The 21,360-nt window shown below is 31.0% G+C and overlaps 1 protein-coding gene across 6 annotated transcripts in view; it reads left to right on the plus strand.

Moving 5' to 3' along the window:
* The window catches only part of LOC147065167 (fasciclin-3-like), a 672,541-nt gene that overhangs the window by 635,275 nt on the left and 15,906 nt on the right, over positions 1–21,360 (plus strand). For 5 of the 6 annotated variants that reach the window (XM_085956860.1, XM_085956859.1, XM_085956863.1 and 2 more), the window contains 6 exons: positions 486–609; positions 1,920–2,048; positions 2,428–2,640; positions 3,890–4,077; positions 4,833–4,974; positions 9,310–9,423. In XM_085956860.1, the coding sequence (XP_085812986.1) occupies positions 486–609; positions 1,920–2,048; positions 2,428–2,640; positions 3,890–4,077; positions 4,833–4,974; positions 9,310–9,423 (910 nt within the window). Of the gene's footprint in view, positions 1–485; positions 610–1,919; positions 2,049–2,427; positions 2,641–3,889; positions 4,078–4,832; positions 4,975–9,309; positions 9,424–17,570; positions 17,977–21,360 lie in introns of those variants that run through there. The other variant, XM_085956864.1, reaches the window with a different exon arrangement.

The raw sequence follows: 21,360 nt of genomic DNA on the forward strand, positions 1-21,360 counted from the left end.
GACTTAAATGGAAATGGGCGCTCATGTAGCGCGACTACAAGATTCGAGATGGACAAAAATAATTACTTCATGGAACGGCCCAAAATGGAAACGCTATAGAGGAAGACCCCATGCGAGATGGCAAGACGACATCATAAAGACAGCGGGCCCAAATTGGCTACAAATAGCCAAAAACAGTCCAGTGGGACTCTTTGAAGGAGGCCTTCACCCGAAGAGGGGTTCTTACAAACCAAACAAACTAATTACAAATCACTGTTTAATTTATAAACATTATCTAATAGTATTATATACAAAATAAAAAATCTTAATATATATATGATTATACAAAAATATAAAAAATAAAAAGGTTATATATATTATATTTATTAGATATAGTCAATTAACTGTCATTTACTTTTGTTTGTATAAAAAGGCTTTTTTATTTATTCATTTAGCAGACATTCTGTAATAATTTCTAAATAATTTTGAATTACCTATTATTTCAGCGAGGTGAATGTGACATCACTATATCACCGGCCGTTGATAAATATAATGGCATCTTCAAATGTACTCTGCCTCCATCCAATGGCATCAGACAAGTCAGCGCAGAAATGAAAATCACAGTTGCAAGTAAGTTAACAATATAATATATCGACCGTAGAAAGGAAAAAGGGCGTAACCCTCAGTTTTTTCAATATAAGTTTCATATTGCATAATAACGTTGTACACGACTAAATACACATTGTGTTAAAAGGATATAAGCTGCAAATGGTGATTTAATATATAAATTTAGCTAACAATTTAAAAAATGGAAGTGACGTGGGAAAAATGACTTAACCATCATTTTTGTTAGTTTTTTCTTTTAATTAACTCCATTATTAATATCACATTAAGGATATAAAAACCAAATTATTTACTATCATGCACTTCAAGGTTATGTCTATTTTGTATTTTAACTTTGACCGAAAACCATAACAAAAACGTTGTTGTGTCTCCTGTAAAATTTGATTTGTGTGGATTACACAGTCGATATTTTTCGCATGAAATATCATAGCATTATAACCCGTTTACACGTGGATTTACTGCTTATAGTATGTATTATCCATAACAAGAAAATGCGTGCAAGTTGCAAGATTGCATGCGTGAATCAAAAATGTTCAGAAGCTTCTGAATTTTCACGCCATAGTTAGAACTTGCTTGACAATGTGAATCTGCAGTAGAACAATAGTGGCGAAATTGTCGGAAAAAATGTAAACAGTTATTATCGCGATAGTTTAATTTAACCACTATTAGTGCCAATATATCCATGAACGTGTACAGGCGCTATTACATTTTTTTGATCAATGCGCCATATAATAAAGTTTATAAAAAGTACAAAATAATAAAACTGTCAGCATAAAAAGAAAATGAAATGATTTAACAATCAAATTATTGATTATTAATCCTTTCTATGCCGCAATTAGTTAATTGATAGTAATTAACATAAGAATTGGTGTAATTAGGGCGTCCAAAGACGCTTTGGGCACTTAACTGGTTAAACTATCAGCAAATAAAATGCAGCATCATGAAACTATGTCCATCCTATGATAGGATGTCTTGAAGATTGTAAATGAACCCACCAAGAAGTAGAGAGAATTGTTTTAAAAAAGAAATTGCTTTTCAGGTGGACAAGGGTTGTATTTACAACTTATCCAGTAGAAAATGTTTGGAAAATTTCATTTGATTTTCATTGTTGTAATAAAATATCCTTCAAATATCTATTTTAACAAAACTTGTGGACCTAATCCATCTTCTTTATACGGATGGAGATGTGATCAAAGGCATATTCGAAAATATAGTTTAAACAATATTTACATTTGAGTATGTCAACAGAATAACTACCTAATTTAAAAGGACCTTCTAAGATTGACAAACAATGAAATTCTTAATTTTTCTTTCAGAGGCACCAATAACACCAAAACTGGAAGTCAGCAGAGGAGGAAGAAATAGCTTCAAAGTCGGAGAAGAGTTTCTGGCGAGGTGTGTCGTTGCTGAAGGAAGACCAGCCGCCAAGATAAGATGGTTCCTGGGTGAGTGTATACCCTCTACTTACAAACAACAAAACGCACTATTTTGATAGACAAAAACTTATATTCATATTAGTTAGTATAATAAATACTTCTCACATTCGTATTAGCAAAATATGATGACAATACTGTGAAGACATGAATTCCGATTCGCAATAATGTCCCTTATTCCAATATTTCATTCATTGTTTACGAAAGAATGAAATTTCTATGTGCAGACCTCCCACCCAGACTTTTTAAGGGCAGGATCATTTGGGTGGACCCTTTTATTTTTACGCGCTCTGTCCATGTATTAGTAAGTCAACTGCATCGATTGATTAAAACCAAATGGTGAAATACTTTCTATGAACCCACACTAATGTGTAGTGTAAAATAATTTCAGGAGAAGAAGAGCTCTTCGATGGCATCAACCAGCCGACGATATCAGACACGCCGGGAACTGATCTTCAGACCACTTCACAAAACCTCACCAGGAGACTCCAGCCAACAGACCACGGCAAGATGCTCCGCTGCATGTCCGAACACATCACCAACAGGCAGCAGCAGGGCGGAGGGGGAAGTGGATACACCGCCAGCTATCAGATGCAAGTGGCATGTAAGTTCTAATTTTATTACTATTTTGAAAGACGCTAAAGAAAATCTTTTATAATTCATTCATGTACCCTAAATATATGAAAGTGAAACTGAAAAAAAGGACTCATACGAATGAGGTTTAAGGCGATGACTTTACCTACCAGAGGCACGAAGCGAAATTTTGATAATTTACAATTTCAACTGTATTAACTCATACAGCGTTGACAATAAGGCTGCCGTGTCGGCATTAGATTGCTATTAGATACTATTAGCATGTTATTTAAATGTGGTAATTAAATAGTAATTAACTGGTTCGCAGTGAATGAGTTATTAATAAGTATGTATCTGAAAACATTAAAAATAAAAATATTTTCTAAATAATATATTATCTTTAAGTCAAAGATAAACTTACAATTTAAATTTTTTTTTATAAAATGTGAATTTGTTAAATGGTCCCATCTTATTATTAAATATTATTTTATGATCATATTTATTATTAAAATTTAGTTTATTAAGTTTTCTATATTTTAATGAAGAGATTTTTGACTAATCATAGTTTTAATATTTTTTATATTTAATTTAAAAAACATAGATTTTTATAAAAATATAAATGTGTATATCTTGAAATCCTTTTTATTTATATCAAATCGAGCTTCAATATTGGGACCATACCTAATTAAGATGTGATCAGAGCCCACTGTAAAGTTTTGATTACCATGAAGTTCAGTAGTGTAATGCTAAATAAGATAATGCCAGGTCAATAGTTATATTAAATCGTTATCACCCCCACCCTCCCAATACTTTTCCAGAAGCACATTCTTCGTTCGATGTAAAGCTCTAAGTAAAAAATGCAATAATTATGTTGTCTCATAATCACTCAGGAATTGGACTGATTAATCGCTCTCTCATATTTTTATGCCCAGTTTACTGGTTATGAATATTATGCATATTATTTAAAAATAACAACATAAATTCCTATTATCATGTATCGTAACGCAGTACCTATTGATAAAAACACTGAAGTGCCGAAGCACAGCTCCAGCCAGAAATAAAAGTCCCGGGTTGCCGATTTAGCGTACTCTGCCCCTACTGATGAAGCCAGCAAGCACATCAGTAATACAAAACCTAATCAGTTGCATGCCACTTAATAGCAATGGCCAGATTGTCGTATAAGAAACATCAAAATAATTCTTTAATGTCAAAAATTATGAATGCATTAAACCGATGCAAATCGGGTGGTGAATATATATATCGAATTTTTCTTATTTCAGATAAACCGGTGCCAAAAGAATCCCTCATTGAGATCTTCGGTATCAAGATCGGAGAGAATGCCGTAATGAATGTCACTATTCAAGGAAACCCAGAGCCTCGATTGAAATGGAGAGTCAACGGCCAGACAATTGATGGAGGATATGCTGATCAAAGCGGGCGAGTGGAAGCAACCACTGCCATCAACCTGGTAAGACCTTCGCAAAAGTATCTATATTTCCTGTTATAAAATCCTATACAATGATGTAGAAGAAAGCTTTCACAATTGAAAAACATTATGGATTGTGAAGTTGTGGATCTGCAGCCCTATGTTGTAACTCGTGACATGAATTCACTCGACGATATGACGTAATTGTGACGTATGCTCAATACACGCATCGAAGCGAGCCGGCCAATGCGCACGGCTCACCATAGATATTATTATGCCGAAACACTTATTTGTGTATGGGGACAATTTTTAACGCCTTTAACAGAGCAGCGTTAATATTTCGAAGACTATTGACTCAATCCAGTAGTACATTACAATGATGTCACAAGAGTGAGAGGGGAAGGGGAGACAGACTAATAAGTTAAGCAGGTTCAGGTTTGATTCCCACTAAGCATATTTTTTTCTATTCAGAGGTATTTTCAAATTGTGTGGAATAAATTTTCACTGGCTTTTAACTTGAGATAATTATAATAAAAATCTTGTACATTCAACAAAGCTACAATTCCGTGCCCCCGCTGCCCAATAGATATTTGCATAACTGTTGACAGTTATTTTATTTTCTACCGATGATTGCCATACGCTTGAGGTAACGAATTGGATAGTAGCCAATTTCGATAGGGACAAGTGGAGAGTTGTCGGAAGGTATCCAAAACCCACTTTGGATTGTACTGCTCCTGAATATAATCAGTTGTTTGGCTTTTAAACGATTGTGACATCAATTAAACCGTTTCTTTCAGGGCAATGGTTATTATAACGCCACGTTGACGATTGCTTCGATCACGCGAGAGGATACCGAAGTAGATTACGTCCTCGAAGCGTCGAACAATGAAGGAATCACCGAATACCGGATCAAAATTAGCACGCTCGACGAGCCCCAAGGTGACTATAATTACGTTGTTTACCTCTATAATATGCCATTATTTAATAAAATAAATTAAAAAGACTTCTAGTTGCAAAAGCGTGTGTATGGATAGATGATTACTATAAACAATTTCAATGTATGGAAGAATATTCTAGTAAGTCGTGTAGGTGTAGTGGTAAATTAAAAACGTGGGTTATTTAACATTTTTAAGACCCCCCCCTAAATCCACTTTAACTTTCCAATTCATACTAACAATTTTGTTGACCAGTCAGATTTATGCTGTGTCAAAATCAAAGAATTTATCAGTCGGTAGACAACCATGTGGTCAGTGACTCGATGCAAGAGTGTAAATGATGGCTTTATGTAAAGCATTCAATAGACAAGCTGTAAATTACCTGATTATCAGTATTATCTTATGGAAGCAGATTCACTATGTAATTGTTTCCCTATAATTTCTACATTCATCAAAGAAGTACCTATGATGTCATGGCCCCCACATCCTGTAGCAGGTCTCCCAGGCCATGGTGCTTGAAGGACCCTCAATATGGTATTTTTAAATGAATCCACTTGAATTGTAGGCACTCAGCATCATATTATGAAGCACTAATCACGAACACCTTTTGCGATAGCCAAGTAACATCCAACATTTAAACCCTTCGCCATGTTGGATAAATTATCATTTTTAAGTCGACTTTTTTTTACTGTTCGAACAAATTTGTGGTGTGTGTTTATCTCACTTAACTGGTTAACCTGCCACGCCGGGCCCCTCCTAAGTCTGGGCCCGCAGGCTAGAGCCCTATCAGCCAACCCCTTGTGGGGGCCTTGACCTATGTACATAATATATTAGATACATTTTTCCATATTAAAAATAAGTAAGTTTTACAAGAAAGATACATTTAGGTATATATGGTTCATGAGAAAGTGTTGGCATAATAATTGAAATTTATAAAATAATGTTATCATTTCGGAATGTAAATATTAATCCAGTGGTGAATGGATATATTAATTGATGTGCAGTCGATTTTGTTGCACTCTTCCTAGCTGGGAAAGTATCACTCAATGTCTATGGTAAGGTGATGTCTTGTGTTTTATAACTTATGTCTTGATGTTTGATTGTAGGATCAATTGATATTGTAGCTTACTTTTTATCCCCATTTTTACTATTCTTTTGTCATTTGTAAACATATGTGTAATGTCCTTTTAGTTAGTTCCTAAGTCCAAAATGGTAATCCTGCATTGGAATAAGGTACTTTAAATTTGGTTTCTAAAATAAAAACAAAATGGAGTCTGTATATCAGCTGTGAGAATCAGAAATATCAATTGTTTGATAAGAACTGGTGTTATTTCATGTAGAGAAGAAAATATTCTTACAGGATAGTTAGAAGAGATACATCATCCAAATATTTTTTTAAATCAGATAATGTACTTACATGCCATGTACATACATTAATGTTACTTCTATCATGATTTTACTTACCCACGTGAAGTAACACCATGTCATGCTATGGCTGTATGTTGATATGAGCAAATAAAGGTTCAAATACATTATGATCACGTAATTTGCTGTCACAGTAAGCTGCCGCTAGAGAAAAAAAGTTTGTAATGTCGTTTTTCTTGATATTTAAAATGTTATCAGACTGATGCTCCCATCCCGTAGCACATTTTGAACCTTTTAACGAACATTGTTATTTAGCAAAATCTGCCGAAATCACCAGAACAACAATGCGGTCACCTCACGGGTACCGCGCTTCATCGATATACGCATGACTCAATGAATTAAGTGGTTTTCTCTATAGATTTTCTATTAGATTATTATCTATTATCTATGGTCTGCAGGTTAGGTTCTGTTAAAAATATTATCAATGGATGCAAAATCGCAATTATAACATACGGACACGTAGAAACTGTTAAAATAATTGAAATTAGCATGATTAATGAATGATAATTATTCAAAATACTAATACTTTAAAGTTGACTCTCTCCATCTTTGAATTTATAGAGATAGTAATCATTCAAAATATTCTGCAAAATGACGAAACCATAGACTAAATTTGTCGCCGTACCAGCATTTGACAGTATGTCATACTGTAATCATAATGTAATTGCATCTTAAGAATCAAAATAGTATGTATCTACAATATTTATTTTAAATTACATGAAGTACGTACATAATATGTGAAGATAATATCTATTCTAGATGAATACTGTATCGTGTAATAATCATCATATTCAATTAAGGTTACGTAGTAGTTGTATAAGTAGGCTCTATTGGATATTATACTGTTTGATAACATTTTATAATATTGCTTGTTCTGTTCAAGTCAGAATTAATTTAATGTATGTGTAGGTACTTTTCATCTAACTTTTTTGCCTAGTAATAAATTATAATATTTTCATTTAGGTAGGAATGAATATTTGCATGGAAATATTCGCATGGTATGTTTTATTAATAATCTAATTCATAGGTCTCCAATTTTTTATTGTGTAACCTATTCATTTCTAATTAATAAAAATAGAATTATTATTGTAATGTTCTATGATATTATGTGTAATATTTAATATTAATAGCTAAGTATGTAGGTATTTAGTCAATGGCATTTCCATAATAACAAACAGATTTTAAATGTGTTTTATCCAATTTTATATCTACTCACTAAATAACTCTTGGTATAATTTTATTTTACTTATCCATGTAATAAATTTGAGGGACTGACTAAAGTCAGTTACCATCACATTTTTTGTCATTTTATTATTCCTTTACGTAAATACGGAAGTGAGTATCAAATTAGGTCAAAAACGGATGTTAGTTGCAACCATAATGTTATTTGATCAATAAGAAAATAATCATAATAGGTTTTGGAGTATTATTTTTCGCATTTCTAATTATTTGGCAATATATTTGTCAAAAGCAAAAATATTCTATTTGCAATCTGTAATAATAAAGTTTATGTAGGTACATAATTAGACATTTCTACTGTTTGTTATATTGAAACTGTATTGTTAATTATAATTTAATTAAATAATAATTAAAAGGCTAATGTTATAATATTAAGGAATATTGTATTTTAGTGGGTGGACGTTTTTACTGAACTTTGAATGACTGCAGCCGCATGGATTACAAAAAATATATCTAACTGTAACAGCATTAATTCAGTACCGTGATGGCAAATGGTTATAACTGCAGTTGTTTCACTTTTTAAGTTTTCTTTCATAATATGTTCCAAATTGTACATTCTTTGATATGGCAAAATATTAGAGCTGTAACTTTATTGGTCACAAAGTTACATTAAAAGATATCTACATCTGACCAAATGTGAAGAAAGTTGATATGGAAAAAAGATATATGTGCTTAAAATGCAAGATAAATAAAACTTCAATATTTTTAAAGGAAATGATTTGGGGTTTGTGTTGGATTGCTAATTCCACTCATTTTGATTATTTCAAATTATCTTATAAACCAACTCTTGTCAGACTGATTTCAAAATTTTGTTTTTGCTCTCCTGTAAAATTGCGTAAATTGCAGTTATAACCGTTTGCCATCACAGTACCGAATTTCTAGATAACAAATAGTTTTTTTTACAAATACTTACATAGCTTTTTGGTTTATTTATGATTATATAAGTAATAATTTATTTTTACATGTTATACAGTTTAAATTATTATTTAAAGAATTATTACAATAATTGTAACCTTCTGCAGAAGAAGAGCGATATCATAATATCGCTGTTTTTCAGAAAATACAAACCGAATATCGGTAATATTTAATTTCAACAGATGACACTAGAAGTATTCAGTGGTGACACGCAGCACATATCACAATTCTATTTCATCGCTATCATCTCAAAAGAAAAGAAAAAGGAAAACGCTACTTTTCTGGGGAGGGCTTAATTCTGTCATGTAGATTTCACAAAATGAACCACAAGGAGAAGTTGTTATTGAAAGTGGAAAAAGTAGTTAAAAAATGCTTTTTATTAAATTAAATCAATAATACAATGTATTTCCACCATGGATTGACAGTTAATACAATAAAAGAAATTAAAAAATACGTAACATGGAACAACAGCGCCATCACTTGATGACAACGTTTATTGTCCATACTAAATAGGTAGCTACAACTTTCATAAATATTATAAATAGATTGGGTTATTTATGCAAAATTATAATCTTACAATTTTTTTGAAAACAACTGAAACCCTTTCTATTGTTATATTGTTAAATTGAATATTCACTATCTCTACATAATATGTTTCATTGTTTAACACAATGACTGACAGATTCTTGGTGCTAAATACCTATGTATTACATACTTACTATAATTTGTTATAAACTAAAATATTATCTTTTTAATACAGGAGTGGACTTAGATGTCGGATCAATAGTCGGGATCGTCGTGGCCATTTTGATCGTACTGATCATCATCTTCCTGATTGTATTTGCGAAAGCTACCAACAGATGGTGTTTCGGAGGTTTGTGTCTAAATTCTATTCATTTAATTGTGTTTAACCTTGTTTGACTCCATGTATTATAAATATTGTGGCTAACTACCCATTGTCATGTGAAATATATTTTTAAATGTCATAATACTTGGTGCAAAAGTAACATTATTATTATTATGTGTTGTGATGGTGAAAAATATTAATTTATAAAATATCTTCGCATATTATTGCCGTAAAGAAAAATAGTATTCAGTGTTTTTCGTCTATGCTTACAGTATTATTTGCTTATAACTTTTATAATATACATGTTCTTTTATTGATATACAAATTCAAATACACTGTTATAATATTATTGTAAAATAGTTGTCTAGATCAGCGGCCGGCAACCCAAATGCATTGGCGTGCCACAAAACAGGTAATTCAAAGTACTGGACACTCAGCGTGCCACTGAAATAAAACTAGTTAATCTATTGTAGACAATTTTATTTGACTATAATAAATACACGCTACATAAAAACATCATAAAAATTACAATATTTAAACATTAGTGACTCCCTTGAAGGTTCAAGTATATAATTTTATGCACATTTCAAATCCTCATTTTCGAGGCGTGCTACCAAAAATCCTTTCGCATGCCACCTAGTGGCACCCGTGGCCAGTTGGTAGGTTGCCGAGCGCTGGTTTAGATATTATATAGGTACTATCTGAAAATTAAACACGATAGTATCAACTTTAGCTTTTAAATAAATAAAGCTTTAGTCATCTATTAAAAATACATTTAACTGGTGTCATACACCTTTCTGTTACCGAGGAAAAGAGAGATTTTTTTTCTTCTTCTCTGTTAGGACCTTATGACAGGATCGTGACCCGGATGATTTGGCCATCCGACAGCCTTCTCCATGGCTCGGCATTCCTCACAGCAGTCAGCTATACGCAAGGCGTGTGTCGATGTAAAACCTGTTGCATTTCTTGATTTGGTCCGTCGATCTGGATCTAATCTTCTCCGACCTTCGACATGACACCATGCGTTTTTTCTCCATCTATCTCCAAAAAATTAGAATGTCCTGTAAAAGAACCCAGGGAGAATCTGTACAACACGACATTTCAAGTGTATAGTCTCTGCCTTTCTCTTGCTTTTTTCGTCTTAGTCTCAAAGGCATATATATACACATTCGGAAGGTAAGATACTAGAAGCATATTAGTAATACATTTTCTCTTCCTAATTGGTTGCAGTTTTGACATAGCAATTTTTTCCATTGCTATTCTTTTGATATCAATCCCGCAGCCACCTTTGTCAGATAAACTCTACCTGACATAAACATATTCGCTTACCATATCTTTCGACAGCAGACTTGGTTGCGGCATAGTTTATTACGATCTAATATCGCCAGTTTCGTCTTAGATATATTCATCTTAAGGCACATCTCTTCACTTTCTTTTTCAACCCAGCGGAGCACGATAACCGTCTATCTCTTCAGGTGATTTTGCAATGAGCAATGTATCATCTCCAAATCTTCAATTGGAGAGCTTTTTACCTCCGACAAAGATGACATTTTCCCAATTCTCAAGTGCTCTCCTCATAATATGTTCGCTATACAGACTGAATTGACCTCGGGACTGGATACGTCCCTTGCACTTGGAATTTTTTGGATCCAAATCATTCTCCTTTAGTATGGCACAGCACAGCTATGGTTATAAAGAAGAGGGATAAATCAAAAAATATTACTAACTTGTCCTCTTATTCTAAAAAATTGAAAAAATTCTGAAAAAATCAAAGGTCGGTTGACATACAGAACTCTTTCTTTTTTTTTAGCCATCTTTCTTTTTTTGACATAACTATTACATACAACATATTTATCTTTTCTTTCATGGTTGTTTTTAACAACTAACCTTGATTCAATTTTATGTTTTAATAAATCTTAGAAATTGTGAACATTAATACATACCTACTCATTTTGTATTGCTTTTTTCTTATTAATATTTGGGGTTAATTAGTTTGTGTTTAAATTTTGTGCACGTTTCTGTGAATATAGCAATCATCCATTATTCATTATTTTTTTTTATGAATTACAATTTTTAATCATACCATGTCTTATATTGTTAAGTTATTATTTTAGACTCGCTAAAAATCCACTCTACAATGATATAATATTATTAATTACGTACATATGTTACGCCGAATGTGCGAAATTGACTATTACATGAAATGGGCTAAATTTTGCCTAAATCATGAAAAATGCAAGCCCGTTGCCTTATTCATAAATTAGACAAAATATCTGGTGAGTGCATGAATACGGCAATAATTTTTCTGCCTTGTTCATGCATTGGACAAATTAGATAGTAGCGCTACGGTGGTATTTTTTGCAACTAAACTAAATGTGTGAAATACTCGTGGATTGGTCAAAATGTACGTATATTATCTATGGTCAAAATAGGTGGTCGCGCTCCGGTGGTGTTTTTTGCAATTAATCAAACTAACCAAATGTGTCAAATGTCATTGATTATAATATAAAAATATACCAATCAATAACTACTATGACATTCATATCCATTTACTATGTGCAAAAAAACTAGAACTATAATATGATAACGGATGAATTTTATTAAAAGGTATTTTCGCGATTTGATTCGTGCTTGGGTATCGATCGTGCAATGGTCGATTGTATGTTTTTGATAGTTTGTTGACACTTGTTAGTTAACCTCAAAATGGACATTCAGTTGAATAATTCAGAATTTCAAAACCTAACCTAGCCTAACCTAACCCAACCTAACCTAATAATATTATATTATGTCCAATTATAACTAATAAAACCATCCGTATTAAATTTACTTTTACTACTGTCATGTTGACAGTTTAAGAATTCCATGCCCTGGTGAATTCATGTACTCGGCAGAAAATTTACCTAATTCATGAATAAGGCAACAGGCTTGACTATTACATGAATTAGCCAAAATTTAGCCCAATTCATGAAATAGTCAATTTCTCACATTTGGCGTAACAGATATATTAAAATTAATATCCTCAAATTAGTTTTTTGGTTGTTTATACCCGTTTCTATTGTCACAGTACAATCATAAAAAGAGCGTTAACAGAGTTGACACTTTATTAAATCATAATAAATATAATTACATACTGTTCATAGAAATAACATGGAGAATTTAACGTCTTCATTGGGTTTGCTTTATTTATTCAATTATCTATCGTAAATGATTTACTTTAAACCAACTTCAAATCGGTTAAATAGATAATTCTCCATTTTTCTTAACTTTCCATTATCCGGTCATTGAAGCCTTACCATTACCGTTGGCAACAAAAAACCGGCACTTCATTCGATGTAATAGTTAGTAATCAGGTCCCCTTTTGAGTTAGTGACTTGTTTGTTTGTTTGTTTTTGTGATTAGTGTGTCTAAAATGCATTAATGTTGTCTTATCAAATAGGATAGTCAGTTTTTTTAGCATTATTGACAATTGAGCCCTACCCTGGAAAAACAGCACTATCGCTATAAATAATGCTCTTTTTCAGTAAATCTGTTAAATTGAGGTGTCTTATATTTATCTACACACAAGTCAAAAATAATTGTTTAATCTCAATAATAGATGCCAATAGACATGTTTAAGTGGCAATGAGCAACACACATGATTTTTAACTGATGTCTTGTATTATTTACCGATTACTTTATGATACCTATACATAGATGATATTTTACAGAAACAGTCAATCATAATCAAAATTATTGCCATTAAATTAAGATTTTCTGTGTATAAATTCAGTGTAAATTGAATAATTATAAATCAATAGGTGGTTAATGCATGCACCATGGATAAAGTAGCACTATTTTTATTTATTATCGAAATAGCAAAACACACTTCATGTTAATTAACATTATTCACAAATTTTTTCATCAATAATTAATATATTTAATGCTTATAAATTATTCATTCGTCTTTGTTTAGTGTTTGTGTAGATAATCGGTACTCAATATGAACAAAAATTCTCAATGACCATTTTGTATTATAAGTTGGCAACAAGATGACATTTTTTATTAAATTTTGAATGTATGAATTTCAATCGCAATACCGGTCAGGCCTATGGCCGGAAAAAGAGATGTATGTACATAAACAAACATAATTCTACGATAAACCAATAGGAATTTCATTTCTGTGTCATCTTCCTGTTGCATGCACGGTATAGGATACGCACTACACATTAAAACTTGCACCCCGCTTACTACTAATATTAAGAAATATTTTAATTTAATCTCTAAATATGCCGATTTATTTTTAATTTTGTAAGGAAAAGAAATATTATATTATTAACCATCACCGTAAGAGTTAAACAATATCTATATTTAAACTTTTTAATCACAATATGACAAATACTGATAAATCTAAAATCCTAATAATAATAATATAGGTACATTTTCACACGTTGCGTAAAAATACCTTTTATATTAAATTTGTACCTATGAATTTTTTGAATACTTGCTTTTTGATTTTTTAACAATTTCATTCCACTTTGGTGAAACTGAAATCACACAATACTAAAATGTAATAATCAACCTTATTTTGTAATATAAACCTATATTATTTTTGGAGAAAAATGTTTTTTTTTATTACTTTTTATATTATTATATATTATCATTAATTATGAATTATCATGTATAACCTAATGTTAGACAAGCAACCAAGAACTAACTGTACCCTCTTTTCGTAGCCATTTTTACTTATCTTGAGCATTGTGCGCAATTTTGTTTATCTACATTATTTTTTATTTCTGGAATGTATTTTATGAGTATGCAACATTTTATTGATTTCTCCCTTTCCCCCTCTCCACGTTTCGATGAAAAATCCTCAAATATTTTAAGCAATGCAACACACATCTTACTTGAACGAAACATTGACATATTGATTACTAACGCCATCTGTAGTCTACCTTCTATAACTAAAAAGTTTTTTCCATCATGTCTACGTCATATTTTATATAAAATTATATAAAAAGGCAGAACTGAAGCTTGTTTCATTTCGGTTTTTTGTCAGGTTCGACAGTAAACATTCTAATAATTAATACCTCTATAAATTAAAATACACATATCCACAAAATCTAATTACGATCAACAGATCTATTCCAACATACTACGTATCTCCAAAATTATTTAAAATTGTGATAAAAATGCTATAATTTATTCTATGCGTTTAGTATGACATGTAAAAAATAACACTTTTAACTGCAGCTCTCCACTGAGTGAGTTAATTAACCCTTTGAGCTGTCATTTATTATGATGATAGCAATTAATAGTGGACAGCGCAAGCGCATCATTGTACTATGAAAGTGCAAAGTTCTACATGATGAAATACTGGTTCCAATTCAAAGATTTGAACAGTTTCCAGTTATCTCTGAAATATAATGAAACGGCGTTATCTAGTGTTATGGAGTTATGTAGTTGGAATAGACTTACAGTTTTATTATGTTGTCATTGATCTATAGATATACTTCTACTAGTATAAATTTGCTCATAATTAATAAACCATAATTTCTTATTCACCTGGCCGTGTATTTCACAGCTTTTTCTGAAAAATACAAAGAATCTTTGGGTCAATTGAATAAGTACATCACTATTCAATATGTTGATAGTTTTAATCGATTTTCCGCAAAAAAATTTTTACATTATTATTTTGAATGTTGAAGCATGGTAATGTAGTTCCTTTTTTACCTATAAGTAGTTAAAAATATCTGATAATGTATTGCAGATATTATATTTAGATATTTATTTATTTCTAGGTATATTAATTAGAAGTAGTTTCAATGTTTATATTGTTGAAAACAAATAATGTCTTCGATAACACTGGGATATCATAGTGATAAACTTGGTGAAACTTAATTAAAATATTTCACAAATCAAAAAATCTTGTCGTTTGTTGGTATCAATCATAGCAATATGCTATTTAAAAAATTATCTTGTTTATGAATCCTTGTCAGCATTTTTTCATTGTTGGCAATATCAAAATGGCAGCTGCATAACAACTGATCATAAAAATGTCTAATAATAATAAATTATGTAGGTACTGCAATCTGACTAATTATCTAAAGTTTTATGACTAATTGATTTAGTAAACTTTGAGATGACTTAATAAGCAGTGCTTACTTTAAAATATAATAATATAAAGGTTAATAAAATATAAAACATGTTTGATTCATACATCCACTGGCATATTTTTTGGAATAGATTTAAAATTATAAAACTCTTTATGTACTTGCAATACTAAAAAACTCATTATCAATTTTTAACAATTTTTCATTCGAAAGCTGACAATCATATTCTATTCATTGCTGCAGTTCCTAACAATTATTTTGCCAAACTTTTCAATTAATGCTTCTAATAACATGTCATTGGATTTACAAGAACGTTAACATTGTAGATTTATTACACCAGCTAATGATGAAAGGATATTGAAGTTTTTCTGGGCGCAAATCATTATTCAATATATTGTAAAGTACATGCATAACAAAGCGAGTGAAAGTATTTTGTATTATAAAACACCTGATAATAAATAATTGAATACATTTAATGGTGTATTGAATGTCTTTCTAACTTTTAACGTTAGTAAATTTAACGTTGTTTTTCTTAAATTACCCTCACAATTTGAAATTGTCATGTATGTATTGCAATATTGTTTTGGTTTCACTAAGTTACAAGATCGTCAATATATTAATCTTGCCCATGTTATGTAGACTATGAAATACATGCTGTTTAATCTTATGCATTAATGAATGTATGAGATGACACACACAAGACACAAAACAACGCTAATATCAACCGGAACAACACAATTCTATGTTTCCTATGAGTGAGCTGTATAAAAATGACAGTTTACTATGATTTGTGTATTGTACGTGTACGCTGAAATGCGATGAAATAAAATACAATAATAATTTTATTGTCAGTGTTTGACAGAAATAATTATTAAAAATTAATATTTTTCAACATTCACCAAGCACATATAATTTTTTTTAGCATACCGACAAAGCACATTTTGCTGTTTTCCCCATACCACACCTATTCTTTTATCAATAAAGTGTTGCCAACTGTGAAATAAAATGTTCCCAATTTTTTTTAAATAATAAATTTCACTCAACGCTTAGTCAAAATAATGAGTGTCAATTGCATAAATTTATGGTTATTATTTACTATGAAAGCAATTTTTATATTGTCAAATATTGTTATAAAAAGTAAAATACATTATTCTAGTCACTAAATGACAGAATGTCTTCTTTTAAACATTGATGGTTTTTTGAAGCGCCACAAACACCTGCCAACTTCTTATTTACATGCATTATGATGTGACGTATACTTATAGAAAAAGTGCCGCCACCTTCCAGGGCTCATGTGTATACCGGCATTCTTTTAGATATTTGTGACATTTTCAAAAAACACTAGTGTGTAAGGACGTGATAATTGAAATTCTTCTTCTTTTATCACTAATGTTGCCATTCTAAACAATCATTTCAATTGTTTTAAACATTTAAAGCAGAATACAGTATGTGGCTTTAATGCCTGGTCCACACCGAAAACAAGTTGCGCGACAACTCGTTAAATTTTACGATAAGCATGATAATTATCGTAAAATTTCTTAAACAATTATGATAATTATCGTAAAATTTAACGAGTTGTCGCGCGACTTGTTGCCGGTGTGGCCGCACTTTAAGAAACATAAATTTTGTTTAGCATTAAACAAAACCTCTTTAGCCTAAAAATGAATTCCTTATATATTATTATTGCACATATTATTAGAGCTTTTTACATGAGTGGAATCTGACAAATGTATTAACACAAATGGCACAGTAGATTGACACACAGTCTTTAGTTTGTTCACGTATTACACAAATTAGTTGTAACCGAACCCAACATTTTCTTCAGACTATGAAATCAAAGCTATAAACTAAAGTTTTAAACTTCATCATTCTTTTTATCAACAACTGAAGGAAACTTGTTATCGTGTTACTTTTTCTGTGGAAGTTATGCTTTGTAAGCGGATTAAAAGATTCGATTAGAATGTCACTTATATTATATAGAAACGTAGACAGCTTCTCATGTTAAATTTGAAATTGCTTTCAAAGTGAAATAGTAACGACGTCCCAAAAAGAGTCCATAGGCAGTTAGTTGTTGGTTGTTTGCAGGCGGTGTTTTGCGGACTGATATTCCCGACTCGGGAGACTCGGAGGCACCTCTTCCCGGAGACAGAGCCGACCACGGATCCGTGGGCGCCATCAACCCCTCGCATGAGGACTACATCCCCAACGGGAACGGGAAAGCGGCGGAAATCAAAGCGTTAGAGAAGCCCGACACAGCCGTTTAGTTGGCTGCCGTGCACCGCTAGCCATTATATTATAAGCGCATTAAGTAATATGATATTTAATTACTTGCCAAAATTGAAAGTCGTGTATATAAAGTGCGGTTATAGTTTGTGTTGTCACATTATATCCAAAATTGTCACAATTGATATTAACTGTCTTTAGTATGATTATCGTCATGAAATAAATGTAGTTTACATACTATTGATCGTAGATTTTGTGTCATTATGATAAAATAATTAAATAAGTACTTATTTAAAACCACTTCTACATTTTTATTTTAGTGAAACTTTACTACTTATGAAGTAAATCCGATTCAGCTGTGTTGCGAGAAGTGTCGCAGAAGCATTTAAAATATTACATATTTTTAATGATATGCAAGGTTGGCTCATTGCCTACATGTAAGGTCTGAGGTTCAATTTCACACTCTGCATGAAACTTTAAATATTTAATTGGTTGTGTTTCTTTTTCTTATAATACAATATTTTATTCAGCTTCCATTTGTTCGCATTCTAAAATCGGACAATAATTGGTTTATGAAAACTGAAATAGGAAATGAATATTCTTTCAAGAGTCTCACAAATACTCCGAACATAGTAGCGGCGAAGAGTGGATGTAAGTTGTGGAGATCCGACAAAAACAGTGCACACTAAATTTTGTCAGTCAACTTATTCATTTTCATTGAATTAAGAATAGGTACAAATTGCTAACGGTATTAGTTAGTTTTTAATATTAAATTAAGCCTTACCTGCCATACTAGAGAGAAGAATATTTTTTTATCTTTTATGGTTTGGTTTAATCAGGGTTTAATTGAATTTTAAAAACTCACCAATGACATCTCCAATTCGTATTCTTAATTCAGTGAAAACAAATAAGTATGTCCGATAAAATACAGTGTGCACTATTTATGTCGAATCACCACAGCCTACCTTCGCCCTTTGCCACTGGAACATGACATTTTAATTAATTAATATTAATAATAATAAATATACAATTATACATTTTGGCTTGATACACAATAGAGAACGACTGAGCTGGAGCCGTGGGGTGAGGCTAACATAATGTGCAAAACGTAATATGTAGAGTATCGATGTGAGGTTATGTCATACTTTGATTTTCGTATGCCGCAGTCAGAGTATTTGATAGATTCCTATACAATTTATAATCGAGGATTTTCTTTTACTACTTCAGTTTTCATAGACTAATAATTGTATTAATTTTAGTATCTGAAGAAGCTTAATAAAACTATCATTAAAAACAAAAAAAATTTCTCTTGCGTCACGTATGCTCACTGTACACAGTTTTTTTTTTATTAGTGTCTGTAAAATAAAAATCTGGAAGAAGTTCTAAATAGTTAACATAAATGATTATTGTATTGTGATAAGTATCGTAAAGCATTAGAAGTAGCTATCAATAAATTCATGATAATTTCTTACAATCGTAAAGCAAAATACTTATTGCCCTTTACAATAATTTACTGAACTCTACATCTAACATTCCTTCAATATAATATCAATAGGTTGATAATGTAATAAATTGTAATTATTGTCCGATTTTATTAACTGTATACCGTCACTAAACCGTGCTTTATGACACTCACGTTTAAGATCGGCTTAGACGCATCCCGTTGTTTAATCGAGTAAAAAAATGCGGGCATCTATGCTACAGAACAAATTCTGTGCTTATAAAATATAATACAGTCCTTTTCTGTTTAAATTTGGAGTCTCGATTAAATCATTAGATGTCAGCAGTCACTATTGGCATTAATGTCATTTTAAGGTCGCCAACTTGTTTACGACACTTCATGGCCTTATTCAAAATGGCGTCTTTGAGAAATGTTCTCAGGCTGATTTTTTAGTTTATGTTCAACATAATTGTAAGTCTCGGTAAAAATCTAATCTTTTATGTTCGCCATGTTGTGAAAATTGAATGCACACAAATTTACAATAATTCTATTGTTAATTAACATAAGTTTTCGGAAATGTATTAATAGTTTCCTAATTTATTCTTTCACTTTTACAGCCGATTTTCTTTGTTTTATGTGATGATTAGGATTATTACCATGTATTTTGCTCTGTCATAGTTCTAATCAAATGTCTCGTAAAGTTATAGTCTTAGAAATATGTACATCACGACACATGGTAATAGTTAGTCAATAAAACAATGAACCATGAAAGCAACAAGAGATGTTATTCTTTTTTCGCAATATGGCAATTGAAATTTGTGAATCTTACCTTAATTTGGCAAGGTTTAAAATAAATTGGAATAATGTTAGATACGTCATAGCTTTTTGGCACATATTACAATAACTTAAAACAATATTGTAATGACTTCAAAATAATTTTATTTTTAATTTACCTCTCGATTAATAAAGAATAACCTTCTGTATAATAATACCTTTTACATCGAAATAAAAATTGTATTTGATTTGACCTGAGACCGTACAGTATAATTGTGTATTATTAAATTTACTCTGTTATTCATAACATATAATATTTATTGTCGGTGTTCATGTATTGTTATACTGTATGGACTTAATGATTATTATAACAATGTATTCATGAAAAGTGTAAGATCAATGTCTAACCAAAGCAAAGATTTCACTTGGGCATGTAAAGGTCATGTTATGTGCTAGCATTAAACATGACCTTATTCTATGTACAATTTATTTGTGGTTTTTGGGAAGGTAAATTGTATAATATATGATATATTATATCAAATAAAGTCATGTTTAAAATTAACACACAATATGAACCCTGAATGATCAAGAGAAGTAGGTACCTACCGGCTTTAGATAAACTCTAGTTTAATTAGGGCAGCAATTTTATATTGGTTCGATAGATTTTGAAAAAAAATTAACATATAGATAAATAAATTGCAGTAAATCACGTGATAAACCATCAATACTTAAATTAATACATTTTTGAATGAATACCTACATTAATATTAAAATTAATATCCCAATAAGAGGTTGCCCGTATATGACGTCGCATCCTAATTGGGGGGCGGATTATCTGATATAATATGACTATTTGTGTTGCATAAAGTAGCAAAACCAACTAAATATAACTCTATTCTTTGCCTTCCCTTTCTACTGAAATTGGTAATTATTATCAAAATGTCAAAATGTGACATTACTTTAAGGAGGTAAAATATTTTGTAATGAATTATGACAACAGGGAGGTGGGATCAAATAAAAGCCAAAACACGTGTAACGTCATGTATGGACGATCCTAAATATCTTAGATAATCAACACAAAACTATGCCACTCTCGTTTGTAAATAAGCCATGCAGAATATTTTAATTTTTACAGTAATAATAAATAACTATTCCATTGGCATTTATTTAAATTATATATTTTCCGTTTTATGTTTGTTCTATCATATATCATATTGAATTATTATTACTTTTGTATTGTCCACTGAAATAAACTCATGAGCATTTAATGCTTAGAGAATCTCAAGATCATAAAAAATTTGTGTTATAAATGATATTTGGCAGCATTAATTAAATTGTGTTTAATGATATTATAATATGATAGGCATTTAAAAATTCCATATTTTCATTTGATATTAATTACTTTGTGATTAAAGTCACATTAAATTTATGATTGAT

Source organism: Rhyacophila brunnea, unplaced genomic scaffold (genome assembly GCF_057557595.1).
Source record: "Rhyacophila brunnea isolate RB1 unplaced genomic scaffold, BYU_Rbru_1.0 scaffold_6, whole genome shotgun sequence".
Taxonomy (NCBI): domain Eukaryota; kingdom Metazoa; phylum Arthropoda; class Insecta; order Trichoptera; family Rhyacophilidae; genus Rhyacophila; species Rhyacophila brunnea.